Source organism: Tetrao urogallus, assembly GCF_951394365.1.
Source record: "Tetrao urogallus genome assembly, chromosome: 4".
NCBI classification, from domain to species: domain Eukaryota; kingdom Metazoa; phylum Chordata; class Aves; order Galliformes; family Phasianidae; genus Tetrao; species Tetrao urogallus.
In genome coordinates, this window is record NC_136817.1 from 12,396,425 (window position 1) to 12,414,555 (window position 18,131).

At 38.2% G+C, this 18,131-nt stretch overlaps 1 protein-coding gene across 1 annotated transcript in view; it reads left to right on the forward strand.

Annotated features, from left to right (window-relative positions):
• ARHGAP10 (Rho GTPase activating protein 10) overlaps positions 1–18,131 on the forward strand; it is a gene marked incomplete at both ends in the record, with an annotated part of 132,848 nt that overhangs the window by 36,586 nt on the left and 78,131 nt on the right. Inside the window, 3 exons of the mRNA XM_079535115.1 lie at positions 11,300–11,371; positions 15,352–15,453; positions 17,931–18,041. Of these exons, the coding sequence (XP_079391241.1) occupies positions 11,300–11,371; positions 15,352–15,453; positions 17,931–18,041 (285 nt within the window). The remainder of the gene's footprint in view (positions 1–11,299; positions 11,372–15,351; positions 15,454–17,930; positions 18,042–18,131) is intronic.

Consider the following 18,131-nt stretch of genomic DNA (forward strand, 5'->3'; position numbering starts at 1 on the left):
GTGTAATAATGCTTTTGTTTGTTTTGTAATTCTTAAGTGGCATTTACTTTGTTTATTCTTGCCAGCCATTGCTGTATTTTATTTTAGTGAAGTTGAATACATCTGTGTAGTGAAATTCTTTGGTATATTTTTCACAATGAAAAGTACTTCATAGCCTCTCATTCTGTTTTCCACTCCATTTGGGAGACTTCCAGAGTTATATAGCATGTTCCACTGACTGTGTCAATAGATCTTCAACAGTGACAGATTGCCTGTGCAAAAACCGATGTTCTGTACAGTGAAACACTTCTGTTTCTCAGACTGAATGCTATAAAAGAGTGCTACTTAATTTTTTGGTAGGCTGTTCATGATTACACTCATTACCCAAAACTAATTCATATCAGTTTCTTGGTGAGTAAAGTATGAAAAGCACTACCATTTTACAACAGTCATAACTGTGGAGTATACTGTGGGGCAAATATTTGATTCCAGCTGGAAAGGGGATACTCTCTGAGTTAACAGATGACCATATCACTGCACCTGTAGTCCTCCAAATGTTATGTATCATTTTTAGAGTGAGCTAATATAACAGTGGGCATAAATCTCTGAGAAAATAGTTGCGTGGTGCGTGGTAATGATAGTTTTCAGCAGCTGCTGCTCTGACTTCTCAGACTGTGCTTTAACAGTGGTACAAGCTGTTGTCCGCACTAAGAATGTGGGGTTACTGCACTCAGATATTTGGAATCAGGTCAGAGATTCACAGAGTTTCCATTAAGATATGATGTTACAGCAGGATTATTTTCAAGAGCATCCACTCATCCTCATGTGTATAATCAATGAATATACAGATATTATAATTATGAAACAAACAAGAGTATTTGGCTAAGCAGATTATTATACCAAAAAGAGAATAAATTGAATACTTACCCTTGTCTTGGGCTCACTGTAAAACTCCAGAGGAGGGAACTCCAGAAAAGACCCTTCCCCACTGGCAGTCAGCTCTTAAATTGGTCTAGGAGAGGTGCAGCCAGGCTCCACCCCTTCCAGCAGCACAGGTGAGTTGCCTTCACCTGTGCTCCAGTGGCTGACTCATTGCTCACCTCAGGTGATCAATCAGAGGTTCAGGCTGTGATTCAGCAGTTCCCATACACTCACGTTAACAGCTTATTGAGCATTTTACCCTTCGTCATTTTGAAGGTCAAGATTTGATTGTTCAATTCAATTTCAGTGCTGAATGTTGCACACAAGAAATTTCAGTCATCTAAAATAAGCTTAATGAAATGCATTATTAATTATAGAACTTAAGGCAGTTCGTAAATTGCTGTGCAATTAATGCTTGTGCATTTGAGAAGAAGTCTAAATTGTTCATAACCATACAGTATATTTAATGAATTCATGTTTAAAATACATCCTGAGGTGAAGTGAGATGCTCATCACCTATACTTCCTATGGTTTTCTGTAAGAGTATTGTATATGGTGGATCAAGAAGGTAATTTTTTCCCTTTTTGTTTACCACAAATTCACTTGTTTGATAATCATTAGGTGAATATTCACATGGTGGATATTTAATAATTTAATTCATATCTCTAAGTCCCGTGTTTTGTGTTTTTTTTTCACTCCACTTTCCCCTTCAAAGACTGCCAAAGCCATATCCCAGCTGTGAAAGGATTTAGTGGATGGTGGAAGGAGAAGTCATTGTTAATGCAAACATTCCACTGAACTATTGTGGAGTAGACAAGATAAAAACAGCTTACGCTTTTTCATAGTACTTAAGCTCAGTGACATTCTCCAAGGCAGATAAGAAACAGGTCTTTTTGTCCCAAGGATGTCCTGGAAGTGCTTGTTATGTGTTAGGAATGAGTCTTAGGACTTATATTCTGCCCTTTTGACAGTACCAAATTGTCATGCAACTGCAGGGATGGAAGCAAACTTCACAAGGGTATTAGAAAAAAGTTGGGGACGAACAAGCACCAGTATGGTGATGCTAAGATGTGCATTCCCTGCATCCAGTTATTCCTGCTCACCAAGGAGAGCACCAAACCTTCCTCCCACCCCAGTTTTCCCAACTGCAGAATTCAGTTTGATTCTTGTGATGTGGCAAGAAAACAGGTTTTGTTTGCTGCCCTGATTTAAGCTGATGAGCTGTACAGGGCTGCCTGGTAGGTCCACCACTGACATAATGTATCACATCACTTGCTTGAAATTATTATCCCCTTTCCTTTCTTTTGAGCTCCCTTTTTAACACCTTTATACTTCCCTTTCTCTATCCTGTTCTTCCAAATGAACAATGTGTCCCAACCAGTTTTCCATATTGTTTCTAACGTTACTAACTGATGCCCAAGTGTGATACTGCTCTTAACATTCCTTCAGTCACCTCAGCAGTGTATGGTACTTCTGGTGCTGTCATCTGCTCACATTCTGATGTGCTGGGTTTGCGTGTTTCCACTCCCTCAGAGAACTATAGTGCTCCCATAGAGTTGCCTCGAGTTCAGCTGTTTCTCCCCGAAGTCCCCTTAACCGCACTGATTAAATCCAGCAAGCCCTCAAGGCACATCTGTAACTTCAGTCAGCTTCTCTCACTGTTATGTGCAGCGTCCAGCAATATCTCAGGTCTGTCCGGTAGTTTCTCCTGTCCTGTCTGGTTACCTTTTCTCTATGCAAGACCTGAGTTAGTTGGATGGGTTTTGTCTGCAGCCCTACCAGAGGTGTGATTCGTAGCAGGGTCTTGTGTACCTGGGCCATCCCTGATGACTGCTTTGCTAACCATTCTTTAGAAAAAAATTCAGGGCTAGGAATCTCTCTAGTTTTACTCCAACATCTAGTTGTTATTCTTTTTCCTTTTTCTTTCTTTTTTTTTTTTTTTCTTCTGATATCCATCTAAGTCTCCCTTTACTTTAACTTTCACAGAATTTATTTACTTATTTTACCTCTTCTGCAGTGGTCATGGAGTAAAACTCATCCCTTTTCCATCACAGAAGAATTTTCACTGTTATGCTTTCAAAGGCTAGAGGACTGCTATCCTGTCAAAGCAGTGTTTTACTTCTGTGTTTTTCCTGATTCAGTTTAGTTGCGCAGTGTTTAGAACATCTCTCTTTTATATCAAAATTGTTCTTAATCCCACTCAGTTCTTAATTCAGATAATTTTCTTTTGAAAATTAAAATCTGCAGTTCTTAGAGGCTACTGCTTTGTTTTCTCTTTCTTTAAACTTTTTTTTTCCCAGTTAAATAATGGATAGATAGCTTCTCTGCATTCTGAAGTATCTATTAAAAAGACTCATTTCTGTATGTTCTTTGCCCCCTGCCAAATAGAGAATGTTTTTGTCTCAGTCCTTCTAACTGTATCCCAAGTACTTGAGTATTTCCTTTTTTACTTCCTCATATTTCATTTTCTGTAAGATTTCTGATGCAGTTAAATTCACCTCGCTGTGTTTCTTGTCAATTTCTCCAAGGCAGTATGAACTCATTGCTTTACTTTGTTTCGGTCTCTTCTATTTCTGCGACAGTTTTAGCACGCTTTTAATCCTTTTGATACCTCCCAAGGAAAGATAGTAAATTCTAAGATTTTGAGCATAACGTCTTTCTTTTAGTCTGTTGTTCTTATTCCATAGGACTCTTTTATGTTTCTTAAAACTGCTTGCAGTCCTGCCTCTCAAGAATCATTTTATGTTTTTAATGTTTCACCAGTTTGTCAGAATCAAGTTCAGAATTCTTCTCAAATTCATTGTCCTCAGTGTGTGTCAGAAACAAGAGAAACTGATTCTGTGTGGAATTTTAAAGAGAATAACAGCGAAGTCTCTTCTGTCTTTTTGTCTTTCTCATCCTTCATTGGCTTAAGAAAAAAAAAAAGTGGAAGCAGAGGGGTTTCCAAGTTAAAAGATGTTCTTAAGGTTCAAATGTTTATACTCAGAAAGTTAAAGGTAAAATCAAAATCATCTGTGTGTACTTACATGCATTTATACTTACCTCTTATGATTGAAGTACTTAAATACATGAGTTTATTTCACAGCTTTGGTGCTCACTTAACATTTAATGTTCGTGGATAGCTTACTATTATTTTTTAAGCATAGTTTAATATACTTTAATATAGTTTAAACATATTTAGTTTACACTCTTCCTACTCTGCTGTGAAGGTATTATTTTTTCTGAGCTTTTCCTTGTTCCTCAGTGTGCAGATATTTAACGGTTCACAAATCTTAACCAATTTTCTCATTTATCTGAAGAAATCTATATGAAGGAACAATCATTTTACCTACTGATCTAGGTTAAAATTATCCAGTAGTTTTGGATGGTCCAATGTAAGATATCTAAGATCTGTGCAATAAGAGTTGATGTCATTATACGCTATCCTGATTGTGTTAGATACAGTGGCAATACAGACTGCTAAATATAACTGCCAAGACATTCGTCAGTGATCACTCCTGAAAAATTAGGTTGCTGACAGCACACTGAACATCTCAGATACAGAGATAAAAGCCTAGATAAAAGCTTGGTTTCTCAGGACCTAGACCGTATTTCTTCACCTTCCTGTGAACTGTTCAATTTGATCAAAATCTATTTCCACTTTTAGGAACATGCAAAACAATTGCAGCTGTACCTCATTACCTAACCTTCATTTATCCTCTGCATGGCATGAAACCAGATGGAAATCATAGAATTATTGGAATAGGCAAACGTATGCTGATGAAAACTATTCAGGCAAATCTTTTATGTTTTGGTGATGCCTGACATTGGGTGTTTGAATAATCAGTTTTTGAATGTTAAGCACAATCTTCTGAAATAGTTTCCTGAGTTGAGTGTGAACTCATGCACTTCATCTAGAAATCAGTGTTGTTTGTATGAGGGGATAAAAAAGGGCAAAATCAATTTGGGATGTATTTCCTCAGCCTCTGAGAGAGTATGACTTAAAAGCTGCATTATCCCCAGCTTCCTCTTTTAGATAATTGTGGTCTTACATGCATCAACATACAACTCAGTAGAGAATTTTCATTCTGTTATTTCATCAACAGGAAATGTTTGGAATTTGCATTGAAAACCTTCCAACAGTTTGGATTTTGCTGGTTGTTAATAACACCACTGTTTCTTGTGGAGGACTCCCCTCACAATAATTGGGCAGTGCATTCTTGACTAAACACTGACGCTGTTGTTCACTGCTAGATTCCTTGCCTTTCAGTGATGTCTTTTTGTTCAATTATGAGCTTAGCCATGAACAAAGCAAACGAGTATTATGCTATTTCCTTTCCAGAGTAGCCATTCTTCTTTGTCAAAGTCTTTGTAAGTCTGAAGTGTGGACAGGGAGTGGTTCTCTGTTCTTCTGTGAATGCAGCTCTTGCATATTCAGTTTAGGAGAGGCTCTTTCTTTGGAAGGGCTATCCATAGCTTGCCTCTGCTTCAGATGGAGAAAAAATGATCTGTTGCTAATGTGAAGCTGTCTGTCTGTTTCTCTTCCTATTTGTTACATTTATTGTTTCGTAGTAGTTCTCCTTCTAGTGGAATCTACTTAAAAATAAATTTATTCAAAAGTCAGGACCATATAGTGTTAATCTTTTTCTAAGCAGCTTTTGCTAAAACTTGATTTGTTTCTTTTCTTTCTTCCTTTCCTTCTTTCCTTCTCTCTTTCTCTCCATCTCCCTTCCTTCCTTTCCTTTCCTTATTTTTTTCTTCCCTTCTTTCTCTTTCTTTCTTTCCTTTTTTCCTTCTCCCTTTCTTTCTTTATTCTTCTTTTGATAAGGGATTTTTTTTTTTCATTTTGTATTGTCTGTTTATTATACCAATTTAACTTCTCCAGGCCACCTGTCTCATAGCAAGCACATCAGTGCAAACATTCTTTCAGAGTAGAGCACAGCATATAGATAAAAGGAGGCATTTTAAACTGTTTTTCCTTTAGATCATTCATAATCTTCCACTCAATGGAAAATAAGCTTTGTCTACAAGAGGAGACACAGGAGTTCTGCTGCTGCATCATCTGTAAGCCAAGACTGCTGCATTTAAGAAAACCAGAAAGTGCTGAGAATAGGAGTCTGCCTGTACCATGGCTTGGGGGCAGGGCTTAGCATATGGAATTCTGTGATTTACAAGGTCATGATCTTAAACCACATTGGTGGTTTTCAAGAACTTTGGGGTGTTGGCTATGTGATCGTCAGTGCTCCATTTAAATACAAAACTAGTACTGAAGAGTAGAGACATGTACTGCTATATTAGGAGGGCAGTGAAGTTGGCGAATGCAGTTCACTGGGAGCATGCTGTTGTAAGAGAAAATTACTCCTGTGGAGAATGAAAGAGAAAATACTAAACTCTATTGAAAGAAATCAATTGCAAGTAAGATACAAAATCCTTGAGAGTGGAATTGTCTACTGCAAATTTACATGGTGCTGACTTTCAGGAATAGATCTTCATGTTTCAAGACATTTCACTACCAAGTTGAGATACGTAGCACAAGAGTTTCTTGGAGGAAAAGGCTTTTTTTAATTTTTACTTTTCTTCCATACTCCCCAAATACTGGGGTTATCAGAAAATGACCTTTTGTGTTAGGCTGAATTCTCCTGTTCTTTAGGAAAAACATAAAAGAGCTATGTTTGCTGTAAGCAGAAGTGAAATTGTAAGTAGTAAATTTCTTTATCAGAAAGTAAATTTCTTTATTTAGCAGCAGCGTTACTGAATTTGTTATTGAATCACTGTTAGCTACATCATCCTTCCTGCATTCTGTTAAGCTGAGAAGAGCAGTACTTCCTTCCCAGCTCTAGTTTCATTGACACCTGCTCAACTTCATGAGCTCTGCCCTGCTGGCTTTGGCCTCCTTTGCTTTGTCAAAAAAGACAACCCTGCCCGTCTCCAAATAAATCTTCCCAGTCAGTGCGCTGGGAAACTTTAAACGGCCCTGTCTTGCTGTTTGGCATACGGTCTGCATTCCACTGCCTATAATGAGGATTTGAAACTCAGCACCCTTGTGTCACTGGGCATTCCGTAGCAAGATATATATATATGAAACATGACCTTCTAATACATATGTATGTTATATATGAATATATATATTCATTTCCAGTAAACCTCTCTTGTATGGGAGGGAGATTAGGTTTGGAGTGGAGTAGTCAGTGCATGTTTTTCTCACACCAGGATTTATTTACCAGCAACGTGTAATTGCTGTTCCTGTTCCTCCATTAAAGACTGGAATCTAAGGATACTTTTAGTATTAATGCTGGGGGCCCACTGTTGTGTTTGTCTAATTAGTAAACCAAATTTTGATAAACTTTTGCCTACCTTTTGTAGCCACAGAGGCCAGACTGAAGTTCTGGAAATTGTGTGTGGGTTGATATTTCCTCACAGCCCACACGAATAACCTTCCTCTCCTGCAATACAGCCTGCTTATGCCTGCAGGAACTGATTGGTGCTGCATTTCGTAGTCAGAGCGCTCCTGTCTGCTGAAGGAGAACAAGGAAGCATGAGGAGCTTGGAGGGCTAGAGGATGGCACTGTCTGCTGGGTTCCAATGCTCAGGAGGAGGTCTTTGGGGAAAGCAGTTTCTCCCTCAACAGCCATTCTCCCACTTCTCCAAGAAGAGAAAAAAATTACAGGCTAAATGGAGTTGTTGTGAACTGGCACTGACTGGTAGGTTACCTGTTGGATCTTGTTGACTCAGCTGACTAATAGGCAAGTTGCTGGAAATGTAAACGTACTTGCTAATGGATTTAATCTGTGCCTTTGTGGTCTCTTTGTAGAAAATGTTAGCTTGGGCCTCTTAATCTTAAAGCCCGTAATTTATTACTTCTGACATAATGAGCAACTGTGAAAGTCAGAATAATCTCCCTTCTGTAAAACATTTCTGTCTGAGCAGGTGAAGTTTTCTAAGGGCATCTAAAATTAGGAGATACCCAAAGCTTCTGTAAGATACTCTTGAAAATGCTGGATACAGTGAATTCTTTAAGTGATGTTAACAGTGAGGCTTTGTTTTTTTTTCTCCTGTTGTTCTGAGGGTTATGTTAAAACTAATTCTTCATCATTTCAATAGATGAAGCAAACATAACAGAAGTGGCATAAGCAGTTTCAAATATACAGACTGAAGCATGTGTGCATATGGCACTAGAATTTTTTCTTTTAAAAAAGCATTCCTGAGATATTGAGATTCAAAAAAATAAACTAAGATATCATTGTAGAAGATGTGACCTCTTCATATTGATTCTATTATGGTTTATGCTTACTGTAGTTGGTTTGCTGGGTTTCAAAAGAGAGTATATAATCCCTTCAAGGTAGGTTTGGATGGCTTAGGGATATCAAGAGTAGAATTTCCCTGTACCCTTTAAATAGTAGGCATTCCTAACATCATACTCTGACTATAGCATAAATAATATTTTTGTTCCACTAGTGAGAACACAATTTTTTGTAGTTTTTTTATGATATAGTACTGGAAAACACTTGGAATTCCTCCTTGTAATAATGTGCATATTGTAATTATGAACATAGTTTTCATTTCTCTGAATCAGAAGAACAGCTCTGTAATTCACTATTAAATTTAGCAGTCACGTCTTCCTTGATGGTTTCTGTACATAAAAATTCCCGCACACTTATTTTCAGAAAAGAAGTGTTCATCCTATATTTTTATCTGTAGGCTTGGTGTGAAGCTCCATGAATTACCAGGGATCCACAAAATCCCACTTGACCAATACCCAATAGCACTGTTGTTTAATGCGTATAGAGAAAGCACAGGGGGTGACAAATCATAAACACCTGTAGGGCAGGAAAAATTGTGCTTCAAAGCCATCTGTTATAAAAGTTTGCTTTTGGTTATGCAAAATGAGAATTGTCTCCTCTGGGAGGAGACAAGACTTGTTTTTCTTTAGTGAAAGAATTACTGGCATATCATACCGCTGCCAATACTGCAGTCTTTATTTGTTGGCTGTCTTGGAGAGAACATCCCATTTTGATTTAGTGATTTGTCGTATTTACTGCTTCAGACAAATACTGTTAGTATTTCCCATGGTTAATGCTACACAGCAGTATAGCAGAGGAATCGATTTGTAGCCAGCCCTCTGGTGTATAAACCAGAGCCTTTTCTGTCTCTGTTGTTTCTGGTTTTTGTTTTGCTCTGTTTTCCACTGCACCAAATTGCTGTGTTTTTCTTTGGCTTGGACTTGATGTTAGCATATGTTCATTACCTATTGATCTTACATTTCACTTTTTGTTGCGTATAAGTTAAAAAAGATAAGCAATTTGTAGTTCTGCACTGTGAGGTGCTCTTACCCTTTGGGCTCTGGCCTCTGCTGGCTTTGTCTGTCCTCATCCACTCGAGCTCTTCTCTGAGGAAGCCTCACAGCTTTCTCCCTCACAATGTCAGTAAAGAGGAAACTGTCAAAAACGACAAAACCAAACCTCTTAACATTTTCCAAAATAGAAGGATTATTCTGTCATTCTGCAAGCAGTTCTCCACTCAGGTTTGGGTGAATCCTTTTGTCTAGAAAAGAGATTTCTCAGTCCTCAGATGCTGCTGCAGTGTCCCAGGAAACTGCTGCTTGGGGTTGATCCTGTTAGAAATACACATTGCCCTTGCCTTCCAGCCCTAGAGTTTCCAGGAAAGTTCTGGGATATTCACAACCTAAAACTGTCCTTGGAGACTCGTGCTGACTGCTCGACTAGTTAGGATATATGTGCCTAGAGTGCCAAAAGGGCTAAGTAAACCCTTGCACATTGCTCAGCTCCTGCCTGAGATAGCTGATTTCTCTAGCTGTCTTTTGACAGGAGCTGAAGCAGCATGGGGAACTAACGGTTATCCATGTGTCAGAGTATTCAAAGTATTGCTATAAGCACTGCAGTAAATGCCTAGGTTGGGTCTGACACACAGCAGGAGTTGCTCTGTTGCCTGTCCCCCTCCCCAGCTCTGCACCAAGGCTCTCCTGTGTCATAGTTACTCCTGCGCCCCTGCACACTTGTGAAACGCAGACTTATCAGATTGTCAGTCCTCCTTCCTTCCTTCCCCCCTTGTGAGTGTGCTGAAGTGTTTCTGACAAAATTGGGAAGTGAATGTCCAAAGAGTTTGGGCCACAAGATCAGCAGCTCTGAAGTTAGGAAATGTCTGCTCTGAGAATGACTGTACAACACTTGGTTTGGCCCAGACTTGCCAGATATTTGGTTTCCAGTTAGATATTTAGATTAGAGTGCTGTTGAAAAATCAGAGTTGCTGTGGTTACCATGAATTGGCAGGCTGACTCCCACAGTAAATCCCCTACATGGCCCCAGGGCTGGGTGGGAGTAGACAGTGCTATTTAGATTCATGCTGTGCCAGATCTCTACTGTATCGTAAAACGTGAGGGATAAGAGCTTTTCAGAAGGCCAGGTTAAGCCTGCAGTGTTTGCTTCTCCTTGACTCTTGGAAGCTCAGCCCTGGCCTGTACTGGCCGCTGTCTTGGAACTGAGTTACCCTGTGGCTCTGCCTCAGAACTAAGACTGCAAGGAATCTGCTTTGCCGCACTACCCATCTTGTCACTCATTCAATTCTGCTGTTGCGTTCAAGAAATTCCAGCTTTGCTGAAATTTCAAGTGTTCTTAAGATTCTAAATCTTGTTTCCACCAAGACCAATCCCAACACCACTTCATATCTTGTAAAGCTTCGTATGAAATAGAAACCCTGTTTGCTGGCTAGGACTAAATAAGCTACTTTTCAGTCTTACAGTGGCTTTTTTTTTTCTTCCCCTTTTAATGAGGCAGTGAGGCCATTTATCAAGAGAGCACTGATGAATGCTCCAAAAGAGATGGATTAAACTTATACTCCGTCAACTAACTTTCTCATGTATTACTACCATACCTCTTGATTTTGTTACTTAGGTTAACTTAATGCTTTCTTAATGTAACCAAATGTAAATACTTGAAAATATATATTTCAATGCCTAACCACTTTAACTGCATGTTGAAAGCTTATCATTTACTCTTTGTTGTCTGTTCTATAACTGTTTACAGAGTTTTGCATTGTTGCAGGAATTTTTGTGTCCCCAGTGAAAACAGTTACTTATCCTGTGTCACATTCCAGTGTTCAGTTGTTGAAGCTGTTGACCTGATCAAGTAAATCAATTGCTGTTTAGATGCAGCCTCTAAACTTCTGAAGTTTCTGCATTTGTTCATTTACTTCAGATTTACTTGAACTTTCCTGAAACTGAAATTAAAAGTGATGACAAATTCCAAGATCTTAAAACAACTCAGAGGTTTTTTGTTTTTTCAGTTATAACTCAGTATCCTAGCTTGAATTTTTTTTTTTTTTTTTTTTATTATTTGTTTTCTAAAAGGATCTAAAAGTGACTTGTCTGGCAACAGAAACTTAACCCATGCTCTTTTTTCTTTAGGCACTCAGTGTTACTGAAACTCTGATCAAACCTTTGGAACGATTTAGGAAAGAGCAGCTAGGAGCTGTAAAGGTTTGCCCCTCATTTGCTTTTATGATAAGCTTGTTTAATTTCTTTACTTGGATTGCAGTGCAGCAATAACATGTATTTGGCAGAGGGAAACTGTTGTTTATATTTCATGTATTCACACGTTTTTCTACTTGGAGAACTTGCTTCAGAAACCAATGGAAAGTATGCCTCAAGAAGACAAGAACATGTCCTTCTGCTTCCTTCTTTCCTCCCCCACCTCATCTTCTCTGCCTAGAATAGCAGAAATACTGCTTGCAGCCTTTTCTCCTTCCTAATGGGTAACCCTTTCCTGCTTTATGTTTGCAGTTGCACAATCAATAGCTGAAACTTATTAACTACCCGAAGTAGCTTACCCATGTGCTTGTAATCTTTTTATTCTTTTTCCAGCCCATAAAGTGAAAACAGTTTTTGTTTTACTTTCAGTTTTAAATACATCACTAATAGCTCAGTATGAGTGGGGAAGAGGTTGAAGACAAGATTTCATTTAAAGAAACTTGGTTTTGATAGAAAAATGAGTTTTTTTTTTTTTTTTAAGGTTGTCACTACATTGTGTTTATAAAACAAAGTAAATTTAATATGTTAAATACAGACTCATTTTTGATAGTAAGGAAAATATTTACCCCACTGTACCTGTGGGAACAGATTTAAATGATTACTTGAGAGAGGGGTGGGGGGAGAGGAAGTACAGCTATTTAACATTGTTTTCTCTTCTGGAAGTCAACTATTACGTTTTTTTGACCTACCAGTCTGCAGCTGTTTGGTTTTATAATTTAATGACATCAACAGCAATGATATCTAAGAGCTAAGATGACCTTTTAATTACAGGAGAGTTATACTTCATATTAGCAGGAATTATTAATGTATTCCCAACTCAAGTTCAGTGTTCACGCATGGAAAATGCTCTGCCTAAGTCATTGCATTTTAGCGGTGCAGTGGCTTTTAAAATTTTGTGGTTGTTTGAGAAGCGTATTAGAGATCTGGAGCAACAACTCACCCAACAATAAAACCCTTAGTTTTTAATGTAGAGAGTCATCAAAGGAAAGTTATTTTTTTCTGAATGTAACCTATTTTCATAGAAACAGTTGTGTTAGTGGATCTTTTTGACCGAGTTCTTTTTGCATGAAAGGATGTTGCCATTTTGGGGGCAATACTTATTTTTAAATTATCTCATGTTCTTCTCTTACTTCATAGTTTTCTAGAATTTTGTCTCTGATGTTTTTAACATGAGATGTTACATGTTCACAGCCTACATTGCACATTTTGTTTGGATGCACGACTCTTCCCTTAACTTCCTACTGTAAGATCAATAAGTATACAGATGTTGTAAAGCATTGTGTGATCAATAAGTATACAGAAAAATTAGGCTAGTAAGATTATCACATAGGAAAAGATAATCAGAGATAAATGAAAAGTACTCACTGGTGGTGTAGACTTGCAAAAAACTCCACAAGGAGCAATCTCCCGAGAAAAATCCTTCCTCAGTGACAGTCAGCCCCTAAATGGGGTCTAGGAGAGGTGCAGCCAGGCTCCACCCCTTCTGATCACACAGGTGAATTGCCTTCACCTGTGCTCCCATGGTTGACTCGGTGCTCGCCTCAGGTGATCAATCCGAGGTTCAAGCCATGATTCAGCAGTTCCCATACACCTGCATACAATTTCTATGAAGTTGAAGCTCTTAAATGTGATTTAGACATTTTCCGGACAGAACTCTCAGTTACTTTAAATAGAACAGTCTTGCTTAATTGTAGAACACATAAAGAAAAAATCCATACAAATATTTAATGTTTATTCCAGATTTCTCACATGCTATCACATTATGTCTAATCCTGTTAGTCCCATATGCATATCATATTGTTCCTCAATTGATAATGAAACAAAAACATATGTAATGTATTAAAAATTCTTGTCTGCTTAGGAAGAATATATGAATGTTCTCAGGGCCTGTAGAGATGCAGTAAGGAAGGCTAAGGCCCACTTGGAATTTAATCTGGCAAAGGAGATAAAGAATAATAAAGAATCATAATAAAGTTTATTCTTTTTTAAAGTCAGCAGTAAAAGGAATACTAGGGAAACTGGGGGTTCCCCACTAAATGAGATGGGTGCCCTGGTAACAGAAGATACTGAGAAGGTGGAGATACTGAACACTTTCTTTGCTTCTGTCATTACTACAGAGATTACCTCTTGGGAATCCCAGACCTGGAGATAGAGAGTCTGGGCAATGGAAGACTTCCATTTGGTCGATTAGGATATGGTTAGAGACCACCTAGCCAAAATCAGTGTGCAAAAATCCATGAGCCCGTACAGAATGCACCCACGTGTGCTGAGGGAGCTATCAGAGGTGATTGCTGAACTGGTCTCATCGTCACATCATCTTCGAAAGGTTTTGTCCAACGAAAGAGATGCCTGAGTACTGGAGGATAGCCAGTGTCACTCCAGTCTTCAGAAAGGGCAGGGAGGATGGTTCAGGAAACTATAGGCTAGTCAGCCTCACCCTCATGCCTGGAAAGGTGATGAATCGACTTGTTCTGGATGCTGAGGGGAAGAAGGTTATCAGTAGTAATCAACATGGATTCATCAAGGGAAAATCATACTTCACCAATATGGTAGAATTCTATGTTGTGTAGATGCGGGGAGAGCAGTGAATGTTAACTTGACTTCAGCAAGGTGTTTGACACAGTCTCCCATAGCATCCTTGCAATGAAGCTTAGGAAGTGTAGGACAGATGAGTGGACAGTGAGGTAGGTTGAGAACTGGCTGACTGGAAGAGCTCAAAGAGTTGTAATTGGTGGCGTAGTGTCTAATCGCAGACCTGTAACTAGCAGTGTTCTCCAGAGATCGGTACTAGGTCCAGTCTTGTTCAGCATTCTTGTTAATAACCTGGATGACGGGATGGAGTCCATTCTCAGAAAGTTTGCTCATGATACAAAGATGGGAGGAGTGGCTGACACACCAGCAGGCTGTACTGCCACTCAGTGAGACCTGTACTGTGTGGAGAGTTGGATGGGGAACAACCTGATTCTGTTCAACAAAATCTGTAGGTAGACCTGAAGAGAGATAACTGCGTGCACGAATACAGGTTAGGAGATGACCTGCTGCAGAGGAGCTCTTCAGTGAAGGACCAAGGGGTCCTGCTAGTGGACAACAGGTTGTCTGTGTGCCAGCAGTGTGCCTTTGTGGCCAAGAAAGACAATGGTGTCCTGGGCTGCATTAAAAAGAGTGTGGCCAGCAGGTCAAGGGAGTTGATCCTCCCCTTCTACTCTGCCTTGATGTGGCCACACTTAGAATTCTGTGCTGAATTCTGGGCTCTCCAGCTCAAAAAAGACAAGGAACTCCCAGAAAGAGTGAGGGCTTCACTTTTGCTAGCATGATTTTATTTTCCTTGGAGATTTTTGTTTCTTTTAATGTTTTTTTTTTTGTTTTATGAGTGCAGCAACAATCTGGTAGAAGCTGGAATTCAGCATTGAGTTCTTAGGATGCTTTTAAAATCAAGAAATCTTTATGAGTGTGGAGCTGAAATCACTTCAGTATCAGGACTGCAAACCTATTGGAACTTACACAAATGATCTTTTTACTCTTTACTCCTATCACTTATGGAAAGTTATTTTTTTTAGTGAAACTGATGTTTTGTTTAAGTGCTCTATTCAAAACCAGAAAGATGTAGATGACACTTCATTTTTCCTGATTTTCAGGGATCAATACGTAGGTTTTTGTTTTGTTTTATTTTGTTTTTGTTTTTAGTTAGACATATATGTAAGCATTCATTTGTTTGATAAACTTCACCATAATGAAGTAATGGGATTTTATTTCAAGTTAGCCTTCAATTTTTTTTTAAAGAAGGAGTTAGAAATACTTTTCCTTGTTTAATGGAATGGTGGTAGATTGTTTTTCTTTGTTTCCGATTAAGTACTATTTTGAAAGATAAGGAAGGAGGTTTTACTAAAGTTTTTATTTGTAAATGAATGTTACTTTGTTCCTTTGTCTAGGAGGAAAAGAAGAAGTTTGATAAAGAGACTGAGAAGAACTACAGTTTGCTAGAAAAGCATTTAAATTTATCAGCTAAGAAGAAGGAGGTACAATTACAAGAGGTATTGTTGCTGCTCTTGTTCCTTCAATTTACTGTCTTTTGTATAGATAAATAGATTTTATACAAATGCAAAAGCAGCATTCATAGAGATAAAATAAAAAATTCTGTCAAACTGAAAGGTTGCTGACAAAATCAGTATTTGCTCAACTTGATGGTGTAACCGTACAGTTTTCCGATTGTTTTCTGTTTCAACTGCTTCACCTGAAACATATATGAAACATAGTTATGAGAATAGCAAAATACAAGAATAGTGTGAGAAACTCCATGTTTCTTTGATGACTTTACCATATATGTAACTTCAGTTACATGTAAGGTATTGACTAAGCATTCTGTGTTGATACTTCATACAGAGTGCAGCAACACTTACGATCCTGAAAGTGGTGGCTTTGTACTGCTTTTTTTCTTCTCATGCTTTGCAGAGCCGTTCCCCCCCCCCCCGATAATGCTACATTGTAATGCTACAGATCATTTTTAACTACAAAATAAATCTGTTTTCCCTGATATTCCTTCTGTTCCTGTCGGTTCATTATCATAATCATCTTTATTTGTAATAGCATTTATTTTCTTTCTGGAGCAACAGCAAATAGTATGTGAGAAAAGAGCTGAGAGATTTTCCTCTTCTTGACTGCTTCCCTACCTCATTTTATACGTATAAAATATACACACATATGCAGTCTTTCACAAATAACAAGGGGTTCATGTAACTGATAAATTACCCAGGAACATGAAAGCTCAGATTTTGTTTCATTTCAAAACTGCTCAAGTTTCATTAGTAGGCTATATCTCCATAATGTACTTGCAGCATCAGCCCTTGTATGGATAAACAAGTTTCTGTTGTGGAATTGAGTGCTCTCACTGAAGTTCATGGGCATTACTTGTGTGTAAGAGCCTGTAGTTTTGCATATAAGTTTTCCAAAAATTTGATGGAAATAATATCGCAGTGGAGTGTGTCTTTGACTCTGTTAGTAGAGGGATATTCTTGAAATTTCACTGAAGTGTAGTCTTTGTGATAGTTCTGTATTTCTTTGGCAGCGTAATAATAAAGTAGCTGTATTTGGTATTATGTTCTTGGGGAACTGGGAGGGGGCAGACACCCAAAATAATTTAAAAACAAGAAAAGAAATGGGGAAAAAAAACAACAAACAGGCTTTGTAGTGGCTTTGGTGTATTTAGAGCAGTCTTACCACTGATTAGCCAAGTGTCCTAGTAGACCAGCTGTGTAGTCTTTTTCTGTCTATACTTTTGCATGTCACTGTAAGCTTTGCAGACGACTCAGAGCACTCAAACAATTCCTATGTTGCATCATTTAGAGAATTCATCAAAATGGCTTTGCTTTTTGAAACACTTTTCCTTAATGATATGTGGATAATTGCTTTCTTTCTTTAATGGTGTTTGCTGTTATACCTCTTTAGCCACAGACAGATTTCTAGCAGACTACCAAAGCACATCTTAAGGCAAAACTGTCTCAGCTTATTGGACTTATCCTCTTAAAGAATAGTAGTCAGTGCTTGAAGGATATAACCTTAGTATTTAAGACAAAGTGTGTGATGGTAAATGTGACCCTTTCGTCTAGACTTTTCCCTATTTCCTTCTGTAGTCTTGTGCAGAAGCTTTAATGGACCTTACAACAGCGTTTGCTGTTATAGCATATGCAAAAGTTAATCACTCAAAGTATCTTTCTGTCCTTTCTTTAATGTATTTTAATGAAGGTCCCATTAGTCAGTTTTTGAAGTTTCATAGTTGAATGAAAATACTTACAGTGCAAATAATAATGTAAAGAAATAATTCATATATCCTATGCAGTTAAATATTTATATGGGAATAAACTGCGTCTGAAATACAGCTGATCAATGTGATGTTGGCATTTTACCGAAGTGGAGAGAAAAATCAGCTGCAGCGAATAAGGCCGCATTTTTAAATATTTAATGATCTAAATAAAGTTCTGAAATGTGTGCCAATAATTGAATGTTATTTTTTTCTTACTTTACTGTCAATCAGAGTCAGCATGGGTGTGAGGCGGATCTGATAGCATCCTGGCTGTGAACAGCAGTTCTTTCCAGTACTAGCAATGTGTTTTCAGCAATTTTTTCTAGCTTATTCTGACTAGAGATGATCTCCCCTGTTTCTGACACTTTCAGCCCTCCCTGTCTGTTCAGGCATGCAGCTTTTCAGCATTAGTACATCAGTGCTCAAGTACTTGCACTGATTTATTTGGTTAGGTTCCATCAAAAAGCAGCTGGAAGAAGTGTTATCAAAACATTTCTAAAAATGTAGCTTCATGAATCAAAGCATGATACATTATCTAATGAAAGGGAATAGCTATTTCCCTTTGAAAGTAAAAGAACGAGCTCTGTTGTAAATGAGTCTTGGTCTGGACCAAATTATCTTGTTGCTTGCAACTTGTATGCTATACACGTGTCGGTTTGAAGCTGTCTGAAAAATATTTTTGAAACTTCATAAGCTATATTTCGTGCTTAGGCGGACAACCAGGTAGAGCAGAATAGAAAACACTTCTATGAACTCTCCCTTGAATATGTGTGCAAGTTGCAAGAGATTCAGGAACGGAAGAAATTTGAGTGCGTGGAACCTGTAAGTACCAGTGAATTAATACACTCTACCCCATCACTCATAAAGGACTGAGAAAGAATGCAATTGGAAAAAGCCACGGAGCTCTGTTTT